The sequence below is a fragment of the Sminthopsis crassicaudata genome, chromosome 2, assembly GCF_048593235.1.
Source record: "Sminthopsis crassicaudata isolate SCR6 chromosome 2, ASM4859323v1, whole genome shotgun sequence".
Lineage (NCBI taxonomy): Eukaryota > Metazoa > Chordata > Mammalia > Dasyuromorphia > Dasyuridae > Sminthopsis > Sminthopsis crassicaudata.
In genome coordinates, this window is record NC_133618.1 from 559,292,881 (window position 1) to 559,315,084 (window position 22,204).

Genomic DNA, 22,204 nt, shown 5'->3' on the forward strand with positions numbered 1-22,204 from the left:
ATGCAACCAACTAATGAGAGGATAAGAATTATTGACTAAAGAAGCTTTACTGACTTCGAGTCTCTCAGTTTTACACTAAATCACATATGCAGACACAAAGGATACAACATATGACAATTTAACTGGCAAAACAGTTTTCAGATGAACTCAATCATTAGCCTTAAGTTTCACATTATTTAAATAAAAATTGCTTGCTGAATTGATTATTCATTTCTGCTTCCCCAGCCTCCACATCTTCCTGTTTTAATATTTGGCTATATGAGGTAAAATCATCCTAACTTTTTTTTTTAACTTACTTTGGAATTGAAAAGATTGTTTATAGTCCTCTGAGTTGCAAATGTTTATATAAAATTTGTAGCAAATAGGACTGAATAAATAAGAGAGGATTTCCAGCACTAGTTCAGAAAGTATACACAAGTGCACACATATACACAAACACACTCTCATAAACATATAATTCATGTATTTTTATGAAGATTTTTAGGTAATTGCTCTCAAAAGAAATACAATACAGATTTGTGGAAGGGACTCAATATAGGATTCCAAAAAATAGCACGCACTTTTCTCAATTAGCATTCTAATATGTTTCTATTATCATTAAATTTAATTTAAAACAAATTAAAACACAAATAAATTTAAAACTAATTTTTAAACATTTTAAACTAAGTTTAACATCCACTATTTATAAGAAAATGACATGTATCCAGAGTAAAGAAAACATTATTACTGAAAAAAATAGCTAATTGAAGCATATGTATGTATGTGTGTATGTGCTATCTTGTTTTCAGGTTTAGTGGTGAAATACTTTGGTTATTTGTTGAGTAAATATATCCAGAAAGGTTCATTATTTCTCATTTATCAGAAAAAATATATCAGAAAAATATGTATAATATGAAACATTGAATTAATTTTATCTAAGGCATGAAACATTATCTAAAAAAATTTACTAAGCAATTTAAGAGGGAAAAAAAAGCAAAATTACCTTACTTGCACTTAACCTCTTGCGATTTGACCATCTCTAAGGATTGTTGAATAGGATCCCCCCAAATGCACATAAATAAATGAAGAGAAGGGAAAAAAGAACTGTTAGTAACAATAAAATGGATTATAATTACAATAGTTTGTTGTAATTTCATAAGATTTAAAGGGAATGATTTTGATGCCAAGGTGAGCTTTACTTTAAGAAGGAAAATGTTTAATAAAGAAATTTTAATGAAATAATTTTCTGATAGTTTCCAATAAGAGATAAGGTGAGGAAGTTGAAAACAGTAGTTTTTAATAATATATTAACTATGGCTGAAATTCAACTGAAAAAAATTCACATAAAAGCAATTATACCTTTTTACCAAGCTGAAAAAATATCACAAAGACAAAGCATCTCCAGTTACTATTCAAATTTCCAAAACAAATTCAGAAGCCAATACATGAAATCTTGGCTTCAGTGATTATCATTCCTCTTCAAAATAATTAAAACAATCAAATTTGTCTACTATTTAGAAATACAACTCTTAAAGGTCTCTTAAATAATATAATGTAACATTTGTTTGGAAAGAGTTTGGAAAAGAATCTTAAACACACACATGTGCATGTATGTGTATATAGATTATGTGAACATACACATACTATATAAACTCATATGAAGAATCTGGATCATTACTTAATGAATAAAAAAATATACTAATCTACTTAAGCATTGAAGAAAATAACATTTTTTTTTCAAACAGCAGGAAGCTTTATCATATACACTATTTTAACACTCATTTGTAATTCCCAAGTTGTTGAATATATTTCATAATTAAAATTCTCTTCCAATACTACTCTTTCATTATTGCTGTTGCTACAAAATAAAGTAAAGCTCCACTCTGATCAGTTAAACAACTAACTAGTTGCTAAAACTTGAATAAATGGTAGGGATTACATCTTAATTATGGATATAATCAAACTGAATATATTTAGTATTTTGTATACGATGGTAAGTTTATTGGGATGGGGAAGAATCTGGATAAATGATATATTTGTCTCTCCAATATATTTTTTCAACAAAATAGGAATGAGTTTATAAGTAACTTTTGGAGAAAGATGAAATGTTTCATAGAACAAAACCAGAAATATTATAGCACTATTTTTAGTCATATTCTTCATTAAAAGACTTATTTCCCCTGTTAAAATCTTAAGTTCAACAAATGACATTCAGTTACATGCACTGCAAAATGGATATAAAATTAAATTTTTGTTATATTATTTTTCAAACAATTAGATCATAAATTTTATAAATTTAATTTCTTTAAGTTCCCGAGAGCATTGATACCAGTTCTATAGCCATCAATGCAACCTTCCTCCTACAAAAAAAATGTTCTTGAATATGTTTATTCCAACTTAAATTCAGGTAAATTTTTCAAGGCATAAAAACCACTGATCATTTGTGATAATGTGGCATATGCCATATTTAGATACCTTCAAGTTGTTGCAGGAAAGTAGGAACAAATCAGGGAAATTTTGAGATTTCTTTCTTTCTTTCTTTTTCTTCCTTCCTTCCTTTCTTTGTCTTTCTTTTTCTCTGTTTCCTTTTCTTTCTCTTTTTCTTTCTTTTTTTCTTTCTTTTTCTTTATTTCCTTTTCTTTCTCTTTCTTTATATCTTCTTTCTTTTTCCTTTTCCTTGTGTCTTTCTTTCTCTTTTCCTTTTTTATTTCTCTCATTTCTTTCTTTCTCTTTTCCTTTTCTTTCTCTCTTTTCCTTTTCTCTTTCTCTTTCTTTCTTCTCTTTTCTTTCTATTTTCTTTCTTTCTCTTTTCCTTTTTTCTTTCTCTCTTTTTTCTCTCTTTTCTTTCTCTCTTCTTTCTTTCTCTTTTCCTTTTTTCTTTCTCTTTTTTCTCTTTTCTCTCTTCTTTCTCTTTTTTCTCTTTTCTTTCTCTCTTTTTTCTTTCTTTTTCTTTTCCTTTTTTCTTTCTCTTTTCCTTTCTTTCTTTTTTCTTTCTCTTTTCCTGTTTTCTTTCTTTTTTCTCTCTCTTCTTTCTTTCTCTTTTCCTTTTTTATTTTTTTCTCTCTTTTCTTTCTTTTTCTTTTCCTTTTTTCTTTCTCTTTTCCTTTTTCTCTCTTTTCTTTCCTCTTTCTTTCTCTATTTTTCTCTTTTCCTTCTTTCTCTTTTCCTTTTTTCTTTCTCTCTCTCTCTTTCTCTCTTTCTTTCTTTTCCTTTTTTCTTTCTGTCTTCTTTCTTTCTCTCTTCTTTCTATCTCTTTTCCTTTTTTCTTTCTCTTTTCCCTTTTCTCTCTTTTCTTTCCTTTCTCTATTTTTCTCTTTTCCTTTTTTCTTTCTCTCTCTCTTTTTCTCTCTCTCCCCTTTTTCTTTCTCTCTATCTAGCTCTCTATTTATCTATCTACATACCTAGAAACTTTACTGTAGTATTCTAGTCTTTAAATCAGAACATACTTCTTTGATATACTTTGATATTTCCAAACAAAAAATTGTTTTAAAACTATACCTGCCATTCACGATTGCAAATAATAAAGGTATAATATTATTATGTGCTTAAATGGTATTATAAATAAATTTAAATAAAATAAAAAGATTGGCATAGTCTACAATTCAAGTCTTAAATGGAACGTAGTCATTCTAAATTATTCCTTGATAATTTCAGAGATTAACTAAATTATTTAAATAACACACACACTTTTTTTTTCTTTTGCATTAGACCTATGTGACATTGCTAAAGGGAACTTCTTGTGAAAAATTTCCCTCTACCAATGCAGATTGCTACCTGTTCTATAACATAAGCCTTCAGAGAGTTGTTTTTGCATTGGAAATAAATTTTAAACAAAATGAGTGATTTTTTTTAAATAGAGCAATTCAATATTCACAAACTTCCTCATATATCCAATGATATTGAAAGTCTTAATATTTTCTTTTAAAAATCCATGAGTCATATAAAACCACAATATTTTGAGAGGGAAATGTTACAAATTAAATTTTTTTTCAGAGAATCTGAAACTGAAGTGCTGGTTTCATACAAACAACACATTTTATACACCTCATGAAGGTTTTGTAGTTAATTCTTCTCTGTAGCAACATTTTATGCCCTTTTATCAAGAAAATTGAGTCAGAAAAATTAAGTTTATCTAGGGGTGTTCAGGCAATTGATTTTTCATCAGATCATCCCAATCTTCTATAAACTTAAAAAAGCACTACTTCAGTTTCCAATTTAAAAAAAAAAAATGCTCAAGCAAGTTTTATATATATATATATATATATATATATATATATATATATATATATATATATATATATATATATATATATATATATAAAACAAGGGCTTGGTATTCTACTTATGACCTTGTCAATGATTCCATAAGAGATCTTGGGGAGATTACTTCACATTGATGAGACATTTTTCTTCTATCATTCTTATATAAAGAATTAGAAATTCCAGGATGTCATCTTTATTTTATACCACAAGGCAATGTGATTTTATTAGATAAATCAAAATCCCTTAGACAATTATAAAAAAAAGGATAATTAAAAGCAAAAATTATAAAAGGTAAATGAAGTAAAACTATAAAGTTCATTTCTATTATTATATTCCACCCAAAACCCATGCCTTTCCCCATCGTTGCTTCCTTTCCCATATGAAATTTTTTTTACCAACTGACAATTATCTAATTTAATAGTAGGCTACATATTGGCACAATTTCACAATTTATTTTGAAAATGAAAAACCAATAAATAAACCCATATTTTATCTTTTTTTTTTTTTTTTTACCTGTAAGGTGATGGCATTTTAAAAATTGCTTTATAAATTGAATCTCTTCTGGATATATTTTTATTAGAGTTTAATTCACTAAAAAGAGTTAAGATCTCTTCCCTGAATATAAAATAAGTTTAAAGAATTCATCCACATCATGCCTCATAAATAAATACTGTGATGAAATTATTGTTTGTTCATTACCTAGAATTTTTGACCTGGTAATAATTTATACATACTTTTATTTTCATTCTCTTATAGTAACTTCTAATATTTCAAAAATATGTTTTGAAGAAGATATGAATGGAAAACATGTTGGTTAAAATAAATTACAGTTCTATAAGTTTATATTTTTGCACTGTAACAATCATACAATGCAACATTTAAATCAAGGAAATTATTCTTCACAGCTGAGCACTTCATGGGTCATTTGGAACCTAGTATAAATTGTAAACAAAACTGTCAAAACATACTTAGAGTCATCATTCAGACTATCATTAACCTAACCCTAAAACCACAAGTTACATATGTTCTTTATAGCTTTTTTAAAAAATAATATGCACAGCCAAAATTGAGATACTTTCCCATTAGCGCTCCTCCTTCTAGGGAGAAATATATTATTTAGCTATTGGTAAATTAAATTGTTCTTCTACAATAATATATTTTATAATAATTTAAGAATATAAGTGGACTTTACATCAGGGATGGGTTCAAATCTGAATTCTAACACACACTAACTGTGTTTCACTGGATAAAGTATATGTGGCCTTCAGTGATTAAGGGAAGTGTCTAAGATTAAATTGCAGATAAAGGGCTGATCTTAATGCTAAAATGTATTGTTCACTATGAGATCCTCTATGCCAATAGAACATAAAAGTGTGTTTACAGATCTCAATATTTAATCTGATAGTGAAGTAATCAAAGAAGGAAGTAAACATTTATTTACACACACACACACACACACACACACACACACACACCTCTGTCACTTACATTTCTCTTGAAATCACCTTGTTTGACTACCAGGTTTAGGTTTAAAACAATAACCCCCATGTCCTCTTCTAAACTGTTTGGGTCTTCCAATTTTAAAATATGTTCAGTCGTTCTACAGGCAAACAATAATAAATAGCATTAGCATTTTCAGATACATTAAAGTATATGTTACATTATGAATTAGAAAATTATGGGAAAATTATTTTACTTCTGGTTTTGAACTATGCCACACTACCCAAAACCATCACCCAATTCACCCTAAAAGGGTAGGTATGGGAAGTGGGGAGAGAGTAGGAGAAGTATAGAGTTGGGAGAACTGAGCAAATCAATTGCTCAGCAATATCTCAATAACTAAGTAGTTATTTTTCTCATTTTTCCTACTAGTTATTTTGGTGAAAGTTTAGCTTTAATATATATGATTGCTCTTTGTAAATCATGTCACTTGGGTGATTCAAAATCCAATCCAAATTTTTATTAAATGGTATAATCTCATTTATCTGTCTTGTCACCAAAGATTTGAAAATTCAATTATATTTCTTTTGTATGGAATAAAGATACAAAAATTCTGTGAAAATGGGAACCACAGGTATGCTTTTGTAAGAATAGTCTCATTATCTCTTTCTATGTTCATCTTGTGAAAATCATTTTAGAAAAGATACAGTACCTATTAAGCTCAAGGTCACTAAGGACTACAAAGGCAGAACCCATAAAGTCAGATGTAGTTAGATCTCGATCATATACCTGAAAGGGAAGAAAATAAAAATCATCCATCCTTTTGTGGTTATCAAGCATATTTTTAAACTCTGCATATAATATGTATATATAAATTATATATAAATCTATAAGAGTCTATATAATTGATATTACACTATATAATTATATGCAAAGGGATATATGCTCACTATACTATATGCTTTTTAATATTATATTATTACATTATATTATGTAAAATGACATGTGTGTTTGTTTAAGATAAATTAACAGATTCCCAAGAAGAGGAAGAACTCACTTTACCTTAAGGATTTTGCCTTCCAACTTGGAAACATCAAAAGAAGCCCATATGAAGCCCAATACTTTTTTTATTTTTCAACTAGACTTTTTTCCACTTGGAACATATTTGTCAAATAAGCATAAGTTTGTTAAACACATTCTATAGCAAATCTTATCTGGTTATTATTTTAACACAGATGTTAAGAGTAGTTGTTGCTGATAACTGATACCTTAACATTCTGTTAAATATAAACATATTTCTAACAAGAAACCCTTCATTATTTATCATCACCACATCACAGGTAATAGCTTTCACATTCTGAAAGTTTAAATGCAGAGAAAATTATCTTAACTAAAGGTTTCTGTAGCCACTATCTCAAATAATCTGAGTGCAATGGATATCAGTTTACAGAATATGAAATTCTGTCCTGTATTTAAGTCTTAAAAGCACAGCACTTAAATATCAAGTATTCATTTTATCAAATTAATTTTGCCATTCATCCTCAATAGAGGAAATAAAAGGGGCAAGCAGTAGTAATGCTAAAATATCACATTCATAGATGGTTACCTTAACTCGCAGCTTTTGATCAAGGCTTTGTATTGGCAATATAACTATCTCATCCCAAACTGGGTTCAGGTTCTTGTATATGACTTTGCTTTTGTACAAGGTCTTGCCATTCAGCTTAAATTTCACATATGGATCACTTGTACCTTAAAAAGAAACCCAAAAAGTAATAGGAAGAAATAAAATATTTTTTAAAATCAAGGAATTACAAAACAAAGTCCTATGCCCCCTCAAGACTCAGCGCACACCCATAAAGTCTCAAGTTTTCCTATATATGTAGGGCCCCAGACCAAGAAAAAAGATGAGAAGTGTCAGGATAAATGAAATTCTTCTGCCCTTTCAGTGTGTAGAATCTGAATAGACTTCTCAGTTTTGTTCTGTGTTGTTTTCTTTACTTTCTTTCTTTTTTTTTTTTTTAATTCAAGAAAAAAAAAATTCACAGGCACCAAGTGACATGTCAGAAATCATGGGAAGAAGGCCGTACCTCCCAGGAACAGCAGGGTGTCAGGCAAAAGGGAAAGAAACCACTTTAAAGAGTGTGGCCAGATGGTTGACTCTACGGGACCTGCAGATTCTTTAAAAAAAATCTCTGAAGCCACTGAGATTCAAAAGATGGGACTAAACAACATTCACTGAAAAGGAGGGCGTAGAGATTAAATTGACAGTCAATATCTCTTTTTTGACTCTCTGCACCTGGAATAAAGCCCTAACATATTGTTCCACAAGGGCCAGCTGAACTCGAAACCAGTTACTCAGCTGGCCACAGACCTGACATCTCTGACCTGCAATGGCACCTACTGTGGTGCTTTTAAACTGAACCCCAAGGGGATTAAGAGAATCGCTTATTATAACAGCCTCTGAACCCAAATTACAATGAAGACATGAGGAATGGTCTAATACAAAAATGTTTGCAACATTCAAACCATCAAAAAAACAAACAAACAAACAAAAAAAAAAAACCTCCCACACTAACAGGCAAACTGTCGATGTTAGTATAGTATCATTAGCTATACATATGAAACAAACATGAGACTTCAAAGGCGTGTACCAAATCTAATTTTGGGGAAAATGTGAAGCAATAAGGTGAAAATAAAAGCGTCTCCCAATGCATTTTTAAAAATTAAATTTATTTTAAATTAATGCTTATATCAACTTAAACTTAGAAATGAATAGTATGTATGTGTATATAATAGAAATGAAAATTACTATTCAATAACTGCATATAAAATATAGAAAATGTTTATATTTCCAATATTTTATATTAGAATACAATATTTTAGACAGGCTAAAAAGACTTTGTTATAAAATGTTTATATCAACTTAAACTTAGAAATAAGAATAGTATGTATATGTGTGTATAATGAAGATGAAAATTAGCATTCAATAACTGCATACAGAAAATAAAGAAAATTTTTATATTTCTAGAAATCAGGTACAATATCATATACTGGCTAAAATGACTTTGTTATAAAATAAATACAAATTCTCTGCCACAAAATACATATAATCCTCAACTCCTAATCAATTTTTCAATTTCTCTCCAGCCACATTTATCTGCCTTTTTAGCTAAAATTATTTTGTATTATTAAAAAAGTGAAAATAGTTTCTAGCTATTCTGTTTAAGGAGGAAGCCTATGATACCAAAGGGACAGCAAAAAAAAAAAAAAATGAGAAAAAAAAAAAACAAAAGAAAACTTAAATAACCGAGGCTGTAGTTTAAGAGTATGGACCAAGATCACACTGGAAAAAAAAGTCATTTTGGGACAAAAAAAAAAAAATTAGCCAGTAATCTGCATATCTGTTCTTTTATTTTAGTTACTATGAAACACTGATGCTAGCCCTTTCTCTCACTTAGTTAAGGGAAGGATGGTAAAATGAATGTTTTCTAGTCATTCTGCGGACGGTAGGTAGTAAGCAATATTGTGTACCCCCTCCCCCTTTTACTGTACAACAGAGGGCCTCTGGTGAGTCAGACTTTAACAATCATTCTGATATATATATATAAAAAACAGTGGGAAAAAAACTATAATAAAAAGAAGCCTTTAATTAAATGAAATTGCCACTCTGGGATCAGGCCTTCATGCCTGTCAGCTTACTCTCAAAATAAACATCTCAAAACTAGGCCTCAGTGGTGTCACTTTCTCACAGGCAAGGCATACTGGGTAATCCCTAGGCATCTTGACAGCTACATAATGTTCAAACTGTTTCACGGGTGAATGGCGGCACTTGCGTGAAAGAAAATATTAATGTCTGGAATTAATAGAAAAAAGGATGATGGTTTACAAAGCCAAACAAGGAAAAAGAGTGTCAAGTTAGTACAGCGTTAATTGTTAGGGAAAATAATTGAGAAGGGGGATGGGGGTGGGGTTGGTGCATGTGGTAGTTTTCTATCTGAGCGTAAATGTCTTACTGTCAGGGAAGTAACATCTCAACTAGGCAGGCTCTGAAAAGGGGTCGGCTGCTCAATAATACACCTCCCCTATTATACAAATGATGAGATGACACCTAAATAGGACTTTGACCTTTTTGTTGGGAGCTCCATAAATAATATGGGGCTGTGGCAAAAAGAGGTAATATGGTGTATTGGAAGGAACAATGGATTAGGAGTCTAGCTACCACCATCAAGCTGTGTGGCTTTAGTTAAGCCCTAAACCTCTCCAGATTTCAATTTCTTCATTTACATGTTGAGAGACTGAATTAGATGAGAGCTCTGTTCTCAACGCTTTTCTGTGTTATGAATCTCTTTTGTAATCTGGTGAACTCTATGGACCCCTTCTCAAAATAAAATTTAGTTTTTTATATTTGTGTGGTAAGGAAGTGCTTAATTTCAGATGGAGGTAAGCAAAAACAAAGATTTAATTTTTTCCTCATTTCCCCTTTAATAATTTCTTTTCTTCCTGCCTTCTTCCCTCTATCTTCACCCCTTCCCTTCCTTCCTTCCTTCCTCCCTCTCTTCCTTTCTTCTGTCTTTCCTTCCTTCCTTTTCCTTCTTCCTTTCCTCCCTTTCTCTTTATTTTCTTCTTTTTAATGGGATCTATGATTTTTTAGAATAGAGAACTAACTCCCTTTATAAATACATATTGGAACTGCCTTGGTCATTGAGAAGTCAAGTTACTTACTCAGTATAGGTAAGGGGGAGAATTTAATCTCAAATCTTTCTAACTATGGGGTGAGCTATCTATAATCCAACATGTGTGACCTTTTTCTGTCTCAGCACAGTACATGCTTAATAAAAGTTTTTTTGATTTAATGACTAAAACCCATAATTCCATATACACAGAGAGAACTAAACAATCTAAAGAAGAATCCTATCTTGATATAGCACCAGTAATTTAAAAATTAGGATAGTTAGGTGGCACAGTGGATAGAAGAATGGGCTTAGAGTCAAGGAGAACTAACCTCAGACACTTAGTAGGTCTGTAATCCTGAGTAAGGCATTTAACTCTGCTTGCCTCTCATTCCTCAACTATTAAATGAGTTGAAGAAGGAAATTTAAAAATCCTACAGTGTCTGGCAAGAAAACCTCAAAAGGGGTCACAAAAGAATCAGACATGACTGAAATGACTAAACAACAACAGAAGATCAAAAATTGTAGATAAGCCCACATTTCCAGAGCACATTGTAAATTAGGAATAAAAAGTTGTATCTTAATAGCAGTTTTATCTAGTAATAGCTAGACGTTTGTTATCTCCTATATAGAAGTAGGCTGGTCGAACAAACATTTATCTAGGAGTCAGAAGACTTGGATTCAAGTTGTAGCTCTGACACTTACTATGTGATCTTAAATATCTATAGAGCTCAGTTTCATCAAGTGTAAAATGAAGCATGTTGACCTTGATGATCTCTCTAAAGTCCTTCCAATTCCAATTTTCTATAATGCTGTGAAATATATATGATGATAATCTATTTATATTGTCCTAGCATTGTAAATTTCTATGCAGCTTAAAATATGATTACTTCTATTTCTATATTTTTAAATTTTACAAAAATACTATTGTAAACACTTCTCAAAAAGATTTGCTATAAATTTAAATTAAAAATGATGAAAAAAATTGTGATATTTGACAAGAATATACTGAAAAGTAATAGAATTAGCATGATCTTGCTATAGTCATAATCTTGATAATTTTTCTGAAGATCTCAAACTATCTGGTGAGAATAGTTTTTATAAAGTAAACAGGTTTGTTTATAAGCCTGCAATTGTCCAGTGATTGTAAGAAAAATGTCAGACTCTGGTAGATACTTTATTTCTCAATGTAAAGACTTAATTGTCCTTATCTCAAAAGACTATTTAGGGGAGAAAATACAATTAACTTGCTGAATGAGTAGTGATGAAGAATATAAAATAAATTGAATTTATAATTTCTTTGAGATTCAACAATCATAAATTCTAGTGTTTTAACACATAATAAATATGACATCATTGACTCACATTCTCAAAAAGTTAATCTGAGGTAAAAAATTTTCAACCCTGACAGAAATTAAGAAATATGTTTATTACTTAAGGTGTATGCCAATCATTGGAGCAATTCTTCACAGAGAAAGGATTTTTGAAGGGGAAAATCTTAAATGAGAGTGTTTCTTCCTTTATTTATAATGATTTCTTAATGAACTTATTTTACCCCCCCCAGTTCCTTTCTGCAATAGGATTTACATACATTACATAATTTTGTTTTAAAAATCTATATGAGACTAATAATGGTGAAAAATAATTTATATAATGATAGCAACATCATAAAAAATAATAATAAACCATGTTTCTAGTTGTCCATGGACATCTCCTACTAAAGAGGTAAAATACTTATAATATAAAAGTAAGATCATACATTTTTAGTCAAGTCCAATGTGGAAATCTGATTTATTTAACTACCTCTATTTTATAAGATTTTGATTTTTTAATTGTTCAAAGGGAAAGGGGATATAAGGGTGAAGAAAATGATATTAATAGATAACAGTTTAAAATTTTTTATTGCTTTATATTAATCACATTTCTTTGAAAAGTCCAGCATTTGCCTTCTGAGCCAGAAATATATTTAGGGATAGTACATACTGAACTATTCACTATAATAGCAAGAGATTAAAATTCATAGTTGTACACAATTATCCTATACAAACTTTACTATTAAAAAAAAAAAAAAAAAACAGAAAATAGGAGTTTGGCCTTTCCCACACCCCTTGGGATAACAAAAGTACTTGAATATTTCTCTGTGGGCACATTTAGAAACTTAACTTCCTTAATGAAATAGACCTTTCCAGAAAAAAGTCTCTGAAGATTCTGAATTATTTTTGTATGGTTATCTGTGTACTAAAATTATTGTTGTTTGGGGCTTACTGAGCATAACAGCTAAACACCAAAAGGAGTCAGAGATGTTTTTGCTATTGCTGCCCTCTAGCAGCTAAGCAGAGATTTTCTAATACAATGGCTAGAACTGCTGCACCCTTAATTTGGTTTTCATAGACTACTAATCTTCATGAAAGCTTAGGCCTAGTGGTTCACAAATACTATAGATGTTTTTAGATATTCTAAGATATCCTCTGATTCATTCTTCCCTACATACCTTGGTATATGAATACTCTGTCTACATTTCTGTGATATTGATAAAAAGGAAAATTTTGAGGGAGGGTACTTGGAGTTGACAAATCATATTTCACTTTATATTTTTTTTATGTTTACATATGGCTTAAATCACCAGCCATAAGCTTCTCACAGGGAGGGGTCATTGTTTATAATTCCGAATATCCCAGATTGCACCTAATAAGTAAGATAATTTTATCATCTATACATTGCTATCTTTATCCGATCATAGGAAATCTAGCATCATAGTGACAGCACTGTAGCATAAGCATTGGGGGTTCATAGAAGCTCAGGAAAGGAAATGGTCAATAGTGTGGCTGACAAAAAGCTAAGGTAAAGCTCTTCATACCATAACTAACGGCTCTTCCTTCAGGGAACAATGTTGCAACCTGGTTATATCAATTGGAAAACGTTCTTGTGCTAATGGAGTCCCTTGTAGGAATCAATTTTCTCATATGGTATTATAATCATATTCTTTGAGCACTGCTTTAACCTTCTCCTTTTCATGTAGGAAAAAACAAAGATAGGTAATATGAAGAATAGGATCACATAAATAATCCTCCATTTGAATCCAAGTTAATAGAACTTCCTTCTTGAAGAGAAAAGGTATGGGTCTAATTATTTCCTACATTCAAAATATTATGAACATAAAAGTATTATTTAATGATTAAATGTCTCAATGCTAATTGGAAGTTTTATTTCCTAGGATAACTGGTACATGAAATCATACTCAAACTACAAAGAAACTATCTTTCCTTTTAAGTTCCTGTGCCCCCCCCACACACATATACTACTGGCAAGTCATTTTCATAACCAAAGACAAAATGTAAATAGTGAAAAGCAAAATCACCATGCAGCAACAAAATCACTTCCAGTCTAAGTGGTCCAGAAATCAACTGCTTGGGTGATCAAATAAAATCAAACATGGTGGAGAAGCTCCACTGTACTAAATGGAAGAGACATAATAAATTAAATCTAAGTATACGTTCTCAGGTTGTATAGAATTTGTCTCTAGTACAGACAAAACAGTAAAAGAGCAGCATCTGAGACTGCATTGTTTCAGAGTGGCTCCAGGGTATCCCTGAAGAAGTCAGGCAGAACCTTAATGAAATATATATTCTTGCTTACTGGGCAGCAGTACGATATAGAGCAATACAAAACAGGGCAGAAGAACAAACTTATAATTCAGTTTTACAGAATAAAATGAGCACAGTTTTAGGAATGGTAATAGTCCTGGGGAACAACAGATGTAAAACCAGCAATTAAGAGGGAAACAAATTCATTTGATTTAGCTCCAACCACTGGAGTGGATGATAAGTCCTCTTTGTATCCTTGGAAGCATCACTTCATATATGATATAGGTCTCTATTATTAGACTATAACCTTCTTTAGAAGACAGAGAATCTTAATTTTCTAATTTGCATCCTCAGCACTTAGCACAATACTTCTCATATAGTAAAATGTTTTCATTCATTCATTTATGAATCACTTCACTACTTTGGTCTTTGTTTTCTTCATTTAGATGATCTTTAAGGTACCCTCCTAATTTAATATTTTTTTTATTTTTTAAAGGATACAAATCTTTCTAATTTTGATACTTTTAGAGATTCATGATTTCAGTGGTTTGAGTCTTACCTCCATTGAGAGGAATCAAAATATCTCCAACTTTTCTCATTCTATACAATTCTAATTCATGTCTTTCAAACAATCCTTCATGGAGAATTGAACTTTTTTTCATTTAAGTTTAGTACCCTGGAAAAGGAAGCATTGATGTACTATTGGGTTATCTATTTTCTCTCTTTTTGCTATTAATTGAGCCCACTAATATCTCCAGCCATCCAGGCCCCCAGTAATATATTTTAATATCTAATAGATAAGTCAGCAGCAGCAGGCAGGCAATAACCTATAGCACTTAAGTTTACCATGTAGTTTCCCACTGACTTTTGGATTATTTTTAATAATGATTATTCCAAGTTGGTCATGTTAAAAAAAACCTGCAGAATTACTGCATTATTGAGAATATAGATTTGTATTCAAAATAATTTGATAGAAATCTTTAATTATTAACTATTAATCATTAATCAATTAATCAATAAAATAAACAAAAAAAAAAGTCTCCTTTATGTATTTCCTCTACAGAGCCTTGAAAGGCATCAAGATACAGAGAAAAGATAAATAATCTGGAAAACTAGATTTGGATTACAGCCAGCTCTTGCAATAGCTTTATTGTGATAGGTAAATTATTTTATCACCTGGAGTTTCTTTCCTCTTCTGTAAAATGGGGTAATATAGTTATACTACTTGCTTCACAGCATTGTTCTAAAGAAAGCACTTTGTAGAGTCATAAAGTACCCTATAAATGAATCATATCCCTCCTGAGGCCAGAATGAGAAAGTGCTAAAAATTATCTTGGAAACAAGATTTCTGATAGCACACATTCAGCCATCATTATCACAGTCATCACTGATGTTTTTCATTAGAAGTTATCTGACCCATACAATATAAAGGTAGCCTCTTATGCATTGAGCAAGTTACTAATTGTGGTGAGGACCAAATGAAATAATAATTATAAAGTGCCTAGCCCAGTATTCAGCACATAACAAACATTATGTAAATATTAGTACTTATTAGATATTATTCTCTAAATAGGAATTTCACCATGTTATCTTCCATGGCTCCTTAGTTCCAATGCACAAATTCTACATTGCTCTCTGTAGCTTTGGGGACTTTCTACAAAACAGAATGACACATTTAATTTTATTTTCATTGTTCACCAATATATGCTCCATTTTATTCAAATCAGACTTATCACAGTCCATGAGTCTATAACTTCCATATTTTTTATTTTATTTTCTCCAGGTGTGAAATGCCATTTTTTGAGACTATTCAAATTATACCATCTTCTTCAATAGTCAGTCTAAATTTGTTTCTTCTGAAGTCTTCCATAATAGTCCCCAATATCACTGCTCTATTCTTCTGATAAACTATATAGCTCTCATTTTTATACCTTATATATAATAAATTAATTGTTGTATATAATCTAATATTTTTATTAGTGTTTCATGTTTTAGTCCTATCTCTCAAACAAAGGCAAAACTTATTAAGGACAGAAACCATACTCTAAGACTATTCCTTAATGTGTTAACCAAGCCCCTCACCATCTAGGCTATTCAACACTCTGCGGCCAAAGTAATTTTACTAATGTGAAATGTGATCTTACCATTTCCCTATTGAATAAAATCCCATAGAGTCCTATTGACTTCAAGATAAAAATATAATTGCATTATTTTGAAATTTTTATTTATACATTTTAATAATATACCTAATTATTAGCATAATAGTATGTCTATATCACATAAAATACGTAATCACCTTTAGAAGGTATATAATCTGAACATGCCAGGCATAGTACTATCAAAAAATCATAAAACAAAAATTCACTCCAGTGAATGAATTATGTTTTTTTGAGTGCAGAGAATGAATTATTTTCCTATGTGTGTATGTGATTAAGAGTAGGCCCTTAATTAATTTCTTAATTCATAATAAAACCAACTCTTAGAAAACTCTCCCAAATTTAATGTTCTTTCCTAAAAAGGGAATCCTGTGAATATATTATCTTTAAAACAAATTCCCCTGATATACTTCTATGTCGACAAACTGAACCAATTCAATCTTAGAAAACTTGTTACCTTTCTAGATATCTCCCAAATTAAAGTACGCTATATCTAAAAAGATACCTTATTCTAAATCACTCTTCAATGCACCAATCCTTAGATTTTTCTCTTTTCCAAGCAGACATTCTTTGGCAACCCTGCATTAAATTCAATCCAATTCCATTAGCATGTATTAAATGTTTAATAGATGTCAGATTCTATGCTAGTTACCACAAAGAAACAAATAATTGCTATCCTCAAAGAACTTTCAATTTACTGGGGGAAACAACATGTAGATATATAAGAAAATATAAAATATATGTAAAATAATTATCTGGGGGAAGGCACATGATTAGATTTGAAAGAAGCTAGGGAATTGATGTGGAAGATTAATGAAAGGAGTACTTTCCACCATGGGGAATAGTAATTAATAAGGCATGGAGGCAGAATAAGACATGTCCTAAAGGGAAGACAATAATCAGGCCAGTTTCACTGAAATATACTATAGGAGTAATGTATAGTAAGTCTAGAAAATAGGGAGAAACAGATTATAAAAAATTTTAAAAACCAACTATAAGAGTTTGATTTTTTTACAAGAGGCAATATAAGTCACTGGTGAGCCACAATCAGACTTGTGCTTAAAGAATATCATTTTAGTAGGGAATAATAGAGGAAAAACTGGAGGCTGAGTGAACAGTTAAGAGTTTAATGGAATAATATAGGTAGTAATGAGGACTAAAGCAGTAGCTCAGTGAGTGCTGGGAAAATGAACATATATATTATAAAGGGAGAATTGACAAGACTTAGCAATACATCACATGGGAGGGACAAGAAATGAGGAATAATTGGGACAGTTTTAGTTTACATGCCCGGGTCACTGGAAGATTGGTGGCACCATTGGCAGAAATAGAGAAGGAGTAGGGGAATTGGAATGGAAAGGAAAATGAATCCTGTTTGTGATATGTTGCATTTTTAATAGCCTATAGGAAATCTAAATGGATATGGTCAATAGGCAGTAAGGGATTCCAGATTGTAATATTACCATTTTTGAACCAAAGATATAAAACCAAGAAGTCTTTTCTAGTGTATAGTTATGTGATGGCTCAAATGATATATGCATTTTCAAAAGAAGCAATATAAAATATCAACTGTATTAAAATGTGCCAAATGATTAATCATAAGAAATATAAATTAAAATATATCAGACTCAATGAATTTATAAAGAGGATAAATGGCACAGTCAATGTTGAACAGTAACTTACTCTTGGTAAAGCTGTGAATTGCTCCAATAATTCTATAAAATGGTTTGTAATTATGCAAGAAAAACCATTAATCATATCTTTTAATCCACCTATTCTATGACTAAATTGAATATTCTTAAGAAGATCAAAAATAAAAAGAGAGGTCGAACATATATGAAAATATTCATAACCATACTTTTTCTCTCAAGGAAAAAAACAAACCAGCAATCAAGTGTCTATTGACTTAGTAATCACTCAACGAAGTGTGGTACATGAATGTCATGGGATATTATTGTCCTGGAAAAAAGAATATGAGTTCAAAAAAATGAGCATAGACTTGCATGAATTGACAGAACAATAACCATCATGACTATAATCATTTAAGTGAAAACAGCACTAAAAGGCATCCAAACCTTGATTAATACAGTGATCAACACTGGTCTGAGAGGATACAAGATGAAATTATCTTACTGAACAAAATGCAAATATCTTATTGAATGGTGAATATATTGTCAGACATGGTTATTAAACCAGTCCCTGTTTGACTTAACTATTTTACTTTCAATGTTTATTTTATAGCTAGTTTCCCTCTTTTGGACTTCTCCATCATGCCAACAGGTACTTTGTCATCCTGCAAGATCAAGTTGACCTTGGTGCTGACATCTCATCAGCACCTCTGTTCCTGAGAACTTCTCTGTTGGACAGCTCTAATCTATTTTCCATCTAAGATGGGCTCCAGATCAGGCATATTTTCTTTTCCTACCATCTTTGTCCCCTCCATCATGTCCAGATCAAGTACCTTCCCAACATTTCCCCTACCACTCTCTTTTTCAGCTTCCTTTTGTGCATTGCCTTTACTCATTAGCTTATAAGTTCCTTGAGGGTAGTGAGACTTTTTTTTTCTCAGTGCTTAGCACAATATCTGATATATAGTAATTAATTAATGCTTATTGACTAGTTGACTTTGCTATAACTATTTTACTTTGCTTTGGTATTATTTGAAATTGCTAGTAATATAAATCAAAAAGCATCCATTAAAATACTCTTTCGTTGTCAACAAAATTATTGTTTTAGGCTGTCTTATTCTGCAATACTTGATGCTCTCAGATGAAGCTAAGGTATGTGGGGTTGACTGCCTCTATGCTAGAAGGCCTCAGATAGCTATATTTTATGAGTTCTTACATCCTTCTTTTCTACATTTTCAACTAGATCTTGATTATTGCACATAATGAATTAATGGAGTGGTTGAATTATTTGAATTTTCACTGTATATTTCAACTGGACTAGAATCAACTATTATAATTTACATAATTATAACTTTGCTCTCAGTATGCTATATTCTAGCAATACTACTTTCCTTTTGATTGGCCATGATCTAAGAAACTAGGAAATTGTAAGAATTATGTATTTTTAAAAAGGCTCTGTTAAGGAAGCAAAAAAACTGGACATTATGCAATAAATTATATAAGTTTTATATATCAGAACTTTATGAGTTACTCTCCCCTATTCAAGAGGTCTTTTATATTTATTTCCATGTTCACCTCTCTTCTCTCTGGATGGCAGAGGTTTCCAGAAACCTGATCTCCAGATAAGCAACCATTACTAAAAGTAGTATCTTATAAAAATTTCAGAAGGCTTTTATGTATTTTATCTTTATACAATGTATTCCTCCAGAAAGGTCTAATTCTAGTCTCATCATCTTATAGAGGTGACCCTGAATTTTTGAAGAGAAGGCCAACAAAAATATGCTCTAGGAAAACTAACCAAGAAGAGCTTTCTTTGCTTGTGTACAGATCCTATGATCTACTATGTACCTTATTATATATTCTTAGAACCATTCTACATTAGTGTAGACAGATTCATTAATAAAAAGTTAGCAATCATATGAACACAAACATATGCACACATACACAGAAGCTACTCATTAGTTCTGTCTTAAAAAAAACTTCAAATTTTGCTTATTCCTTAACTCTTATTACCTGCTATTTCTTTATTCTTCTCTGCCTAAAAAGGCAAGCATTATTTCAGAGCCACAGCCCAAATAGCTCCCTCACATTCTTTCTTATATTTCTCTTTCCTTTCCAAGGGAACAAGCATTTAATTTTGTAAAACAGGATAATGGGGCTCAGCATGAGAATGAAATCATATAATTCTCACTGTTCCTTAAATGAAATCTAAACAAAGGGATAAATTATCAGGGCCAAGGTAAATAGCTTTATTTATACAGTTCCTTTATAGTGTAAACACATTTTACAAACATTGATTGTTTTTAAAGCAGCCAAAAGAAATTTAGGTGGCAAAAGTATTCTAGTCACTATAAGACTTCTAAGAATTCACACCTAGCCATACTCCTAGATAAGAGATTCTGAAAATGTTTCTTGAGAAGTTCTCTGAGAAAGCATACATTTTTACTTTGGATTTCAGCAAAATGAAAATGAGCAACATATGATTGCTGTTTTTTTGTTTTTTATTTTATATTTCATTATTTATTTATTTATTTATTTATTTATTTATTTATTTATTTTTCCCCTGAGGCTGGGGTTAAGTGACTTGCCCAGCGTCACACAGCTAGGAAGTATTAAGTGTCTGAGATCAGATTTGAACTCTGGTCCTCCTGAATTCAAGGCTGGTGCTCTATCCACTGCACCACCTAGCAGCCCCTTTTATATTTTATTTTGACACTTAGGGGGAAAATGAATTGAAAAGGCCTATATGAATAATGTGGACATTCTTGGATTACTGGACAGCAAATTTTCGCTTACATTTGGACATGACTATGGTATTAATAAAATTAACCAACAAACATGTATTAAGTACTTACACTATGCCAAATATTATTCTAAGCACAGGAGATACTAAGGTAAAAATCTCTTTTTTTATCTTAAGGAGAATACATTCTATTGGAAGTGATAACTATATAAGTATACATAAATATACTTATATGACTATATAAGTATACATAAATATACTTATATAACTATATAAGTATACATAAATATACTTATATAGCATAAAAGGAAATGTAAGGCCACTTGTGAGGAATACTAAGAAGATGGTTGGGCCAGAGTACATGAAGGGGTATAATATATAATGAATCTGGAGAAGTAGATTGGGGCCAGATTTGAAAGGTCTTAAATTCCATTATATGAATTTATATTTGATCCTAGAACCAACAGAGAGCCACTAGGGTTTACTGAGTAAGGTTGAATCTGCACTTCACCCTTTGGTCAGTCTGTGGAGGATGTATCAAAGAAAAGAGAAATTTGAAACAGACAGTCCGTATGGGAGGTTATTGTAATGTCCACAGAAAAAGTGATGATAACACTTAAAAAAAACTTATAGGTCATAATTATAAATATGAAATTAAGCCACATGACCTCACTAATGAATTCTGGAATTTACTAGACAGAGGTGCTGTATTTTAAAATAACAAAAATTAAAGAGAAACCACATTTCATATGGAAGTGATGAAATTGAGGAAGATCAGTAAAGAGAACTAGACAGCCACTTCAGAATATTTATAAAATCCAAATAAACTTACTTAAACACAATATAGTTATATGTAAGGTAAAACTAGATGGATAGCCAATAGAATGAATGAATGAAAAATCAAAACACGTGGCTGAGGATGAGCTGAGATGAAGATCAAATATAAAAATAACAGTATAAGTGATATGAGCTACAATTGTTATGGAAACAGTTCTAAAGGGTTAAAACACATTAAATGGTCTATAAAAGCTTTATCTATAAGAACTAAACTTGCTGCAATGGTCATTAGAATTTATCCACAACTGATAAAAATATCTTTTAAATACAATATAATTTTAATACAATTTAATACAATACCTTCTTTTGTTTTAATACAAGCTTTATATTTCCTTAAAAGTAGTATATACATTTGACTGCATAGAAAAATAATGAGTCAATATAACGATGTTTTTCTTTTAACTAAAATAGAGCATTAATAAATAGGAAGCATATTTTAAAAATCTATCATTTACTAACAATCATATTGTAATCATAATCTTAGCAATGGGAGGCAAAGGAGATTGGACAAGTCTAATTTCTTCATTTTAAAGATGAGAAAACTGAAGCCTAGAGAAATTAAATTATTTTCACACTCTCACACAGTGGGTTAGCCTGATTGATAGAATGAGAGAACAGATCCTTTGCCTCCTAGTCTGGTTGTGTTTCTACCATGATACTTAGCAAACTATTATCAACTATTCTTGAATTAGAGAAGCAACTTGGCATAGTGTGTGAAAAAATGCTAAGCATGAGTCTGGAAATTCTAAGGTTAAATCCTTCCCCTGGAATTTAATAAGTAATTATTGTGCTAACAAATCCTGTATATATAAATGGAACCTCTACAAAGAAAAGCCTGTAAACTAACTATTGCAAATATCTTTTGTGTAAATATATACACATATTTATAATTACATATCAAATT

General features: G+C 30.8%; 1 protein-coding gene across 5 annotated transcripts in view; it reads right to left on the reverse strand.

Annotated features, from left to right (window-relative positions):
- Positions 1 to 22,204, reverse strand: part of MCTP2 (multiple C2 and transmembrane domain containing 2) — a 260,840-nt gene that overhangs the window by 153,252 nt on the left and 85,384 nt on the right. For all 5 annotated transcript variants that reach the window (XM_074295061.1, XM_074295057.1, XM_074295058.1 and 2 more), the window contains 4 exons: positions 7,289 to 7,431; positions 6,395 to 6,471; positions 5,731 to 5,842; positions 983 to 1,018 (listed from right to left, as the gene is read on the reverse strand). In XM_074295061.1, coding sequence (XP_074151162.1) covers positions 983 to 1,018; positions 5,731 to 5,842; positions 6,395 to 6,471; positions 7,289 to 7,431 — 368 coding nt within the window. The remainder of the gene's footprint in view (positions 1 to 982; positions 1,019 to 5,730; positions 5,843 to 6,394; positions 6,472 to 7,288; positions 7,432 to 22,204) is intronic.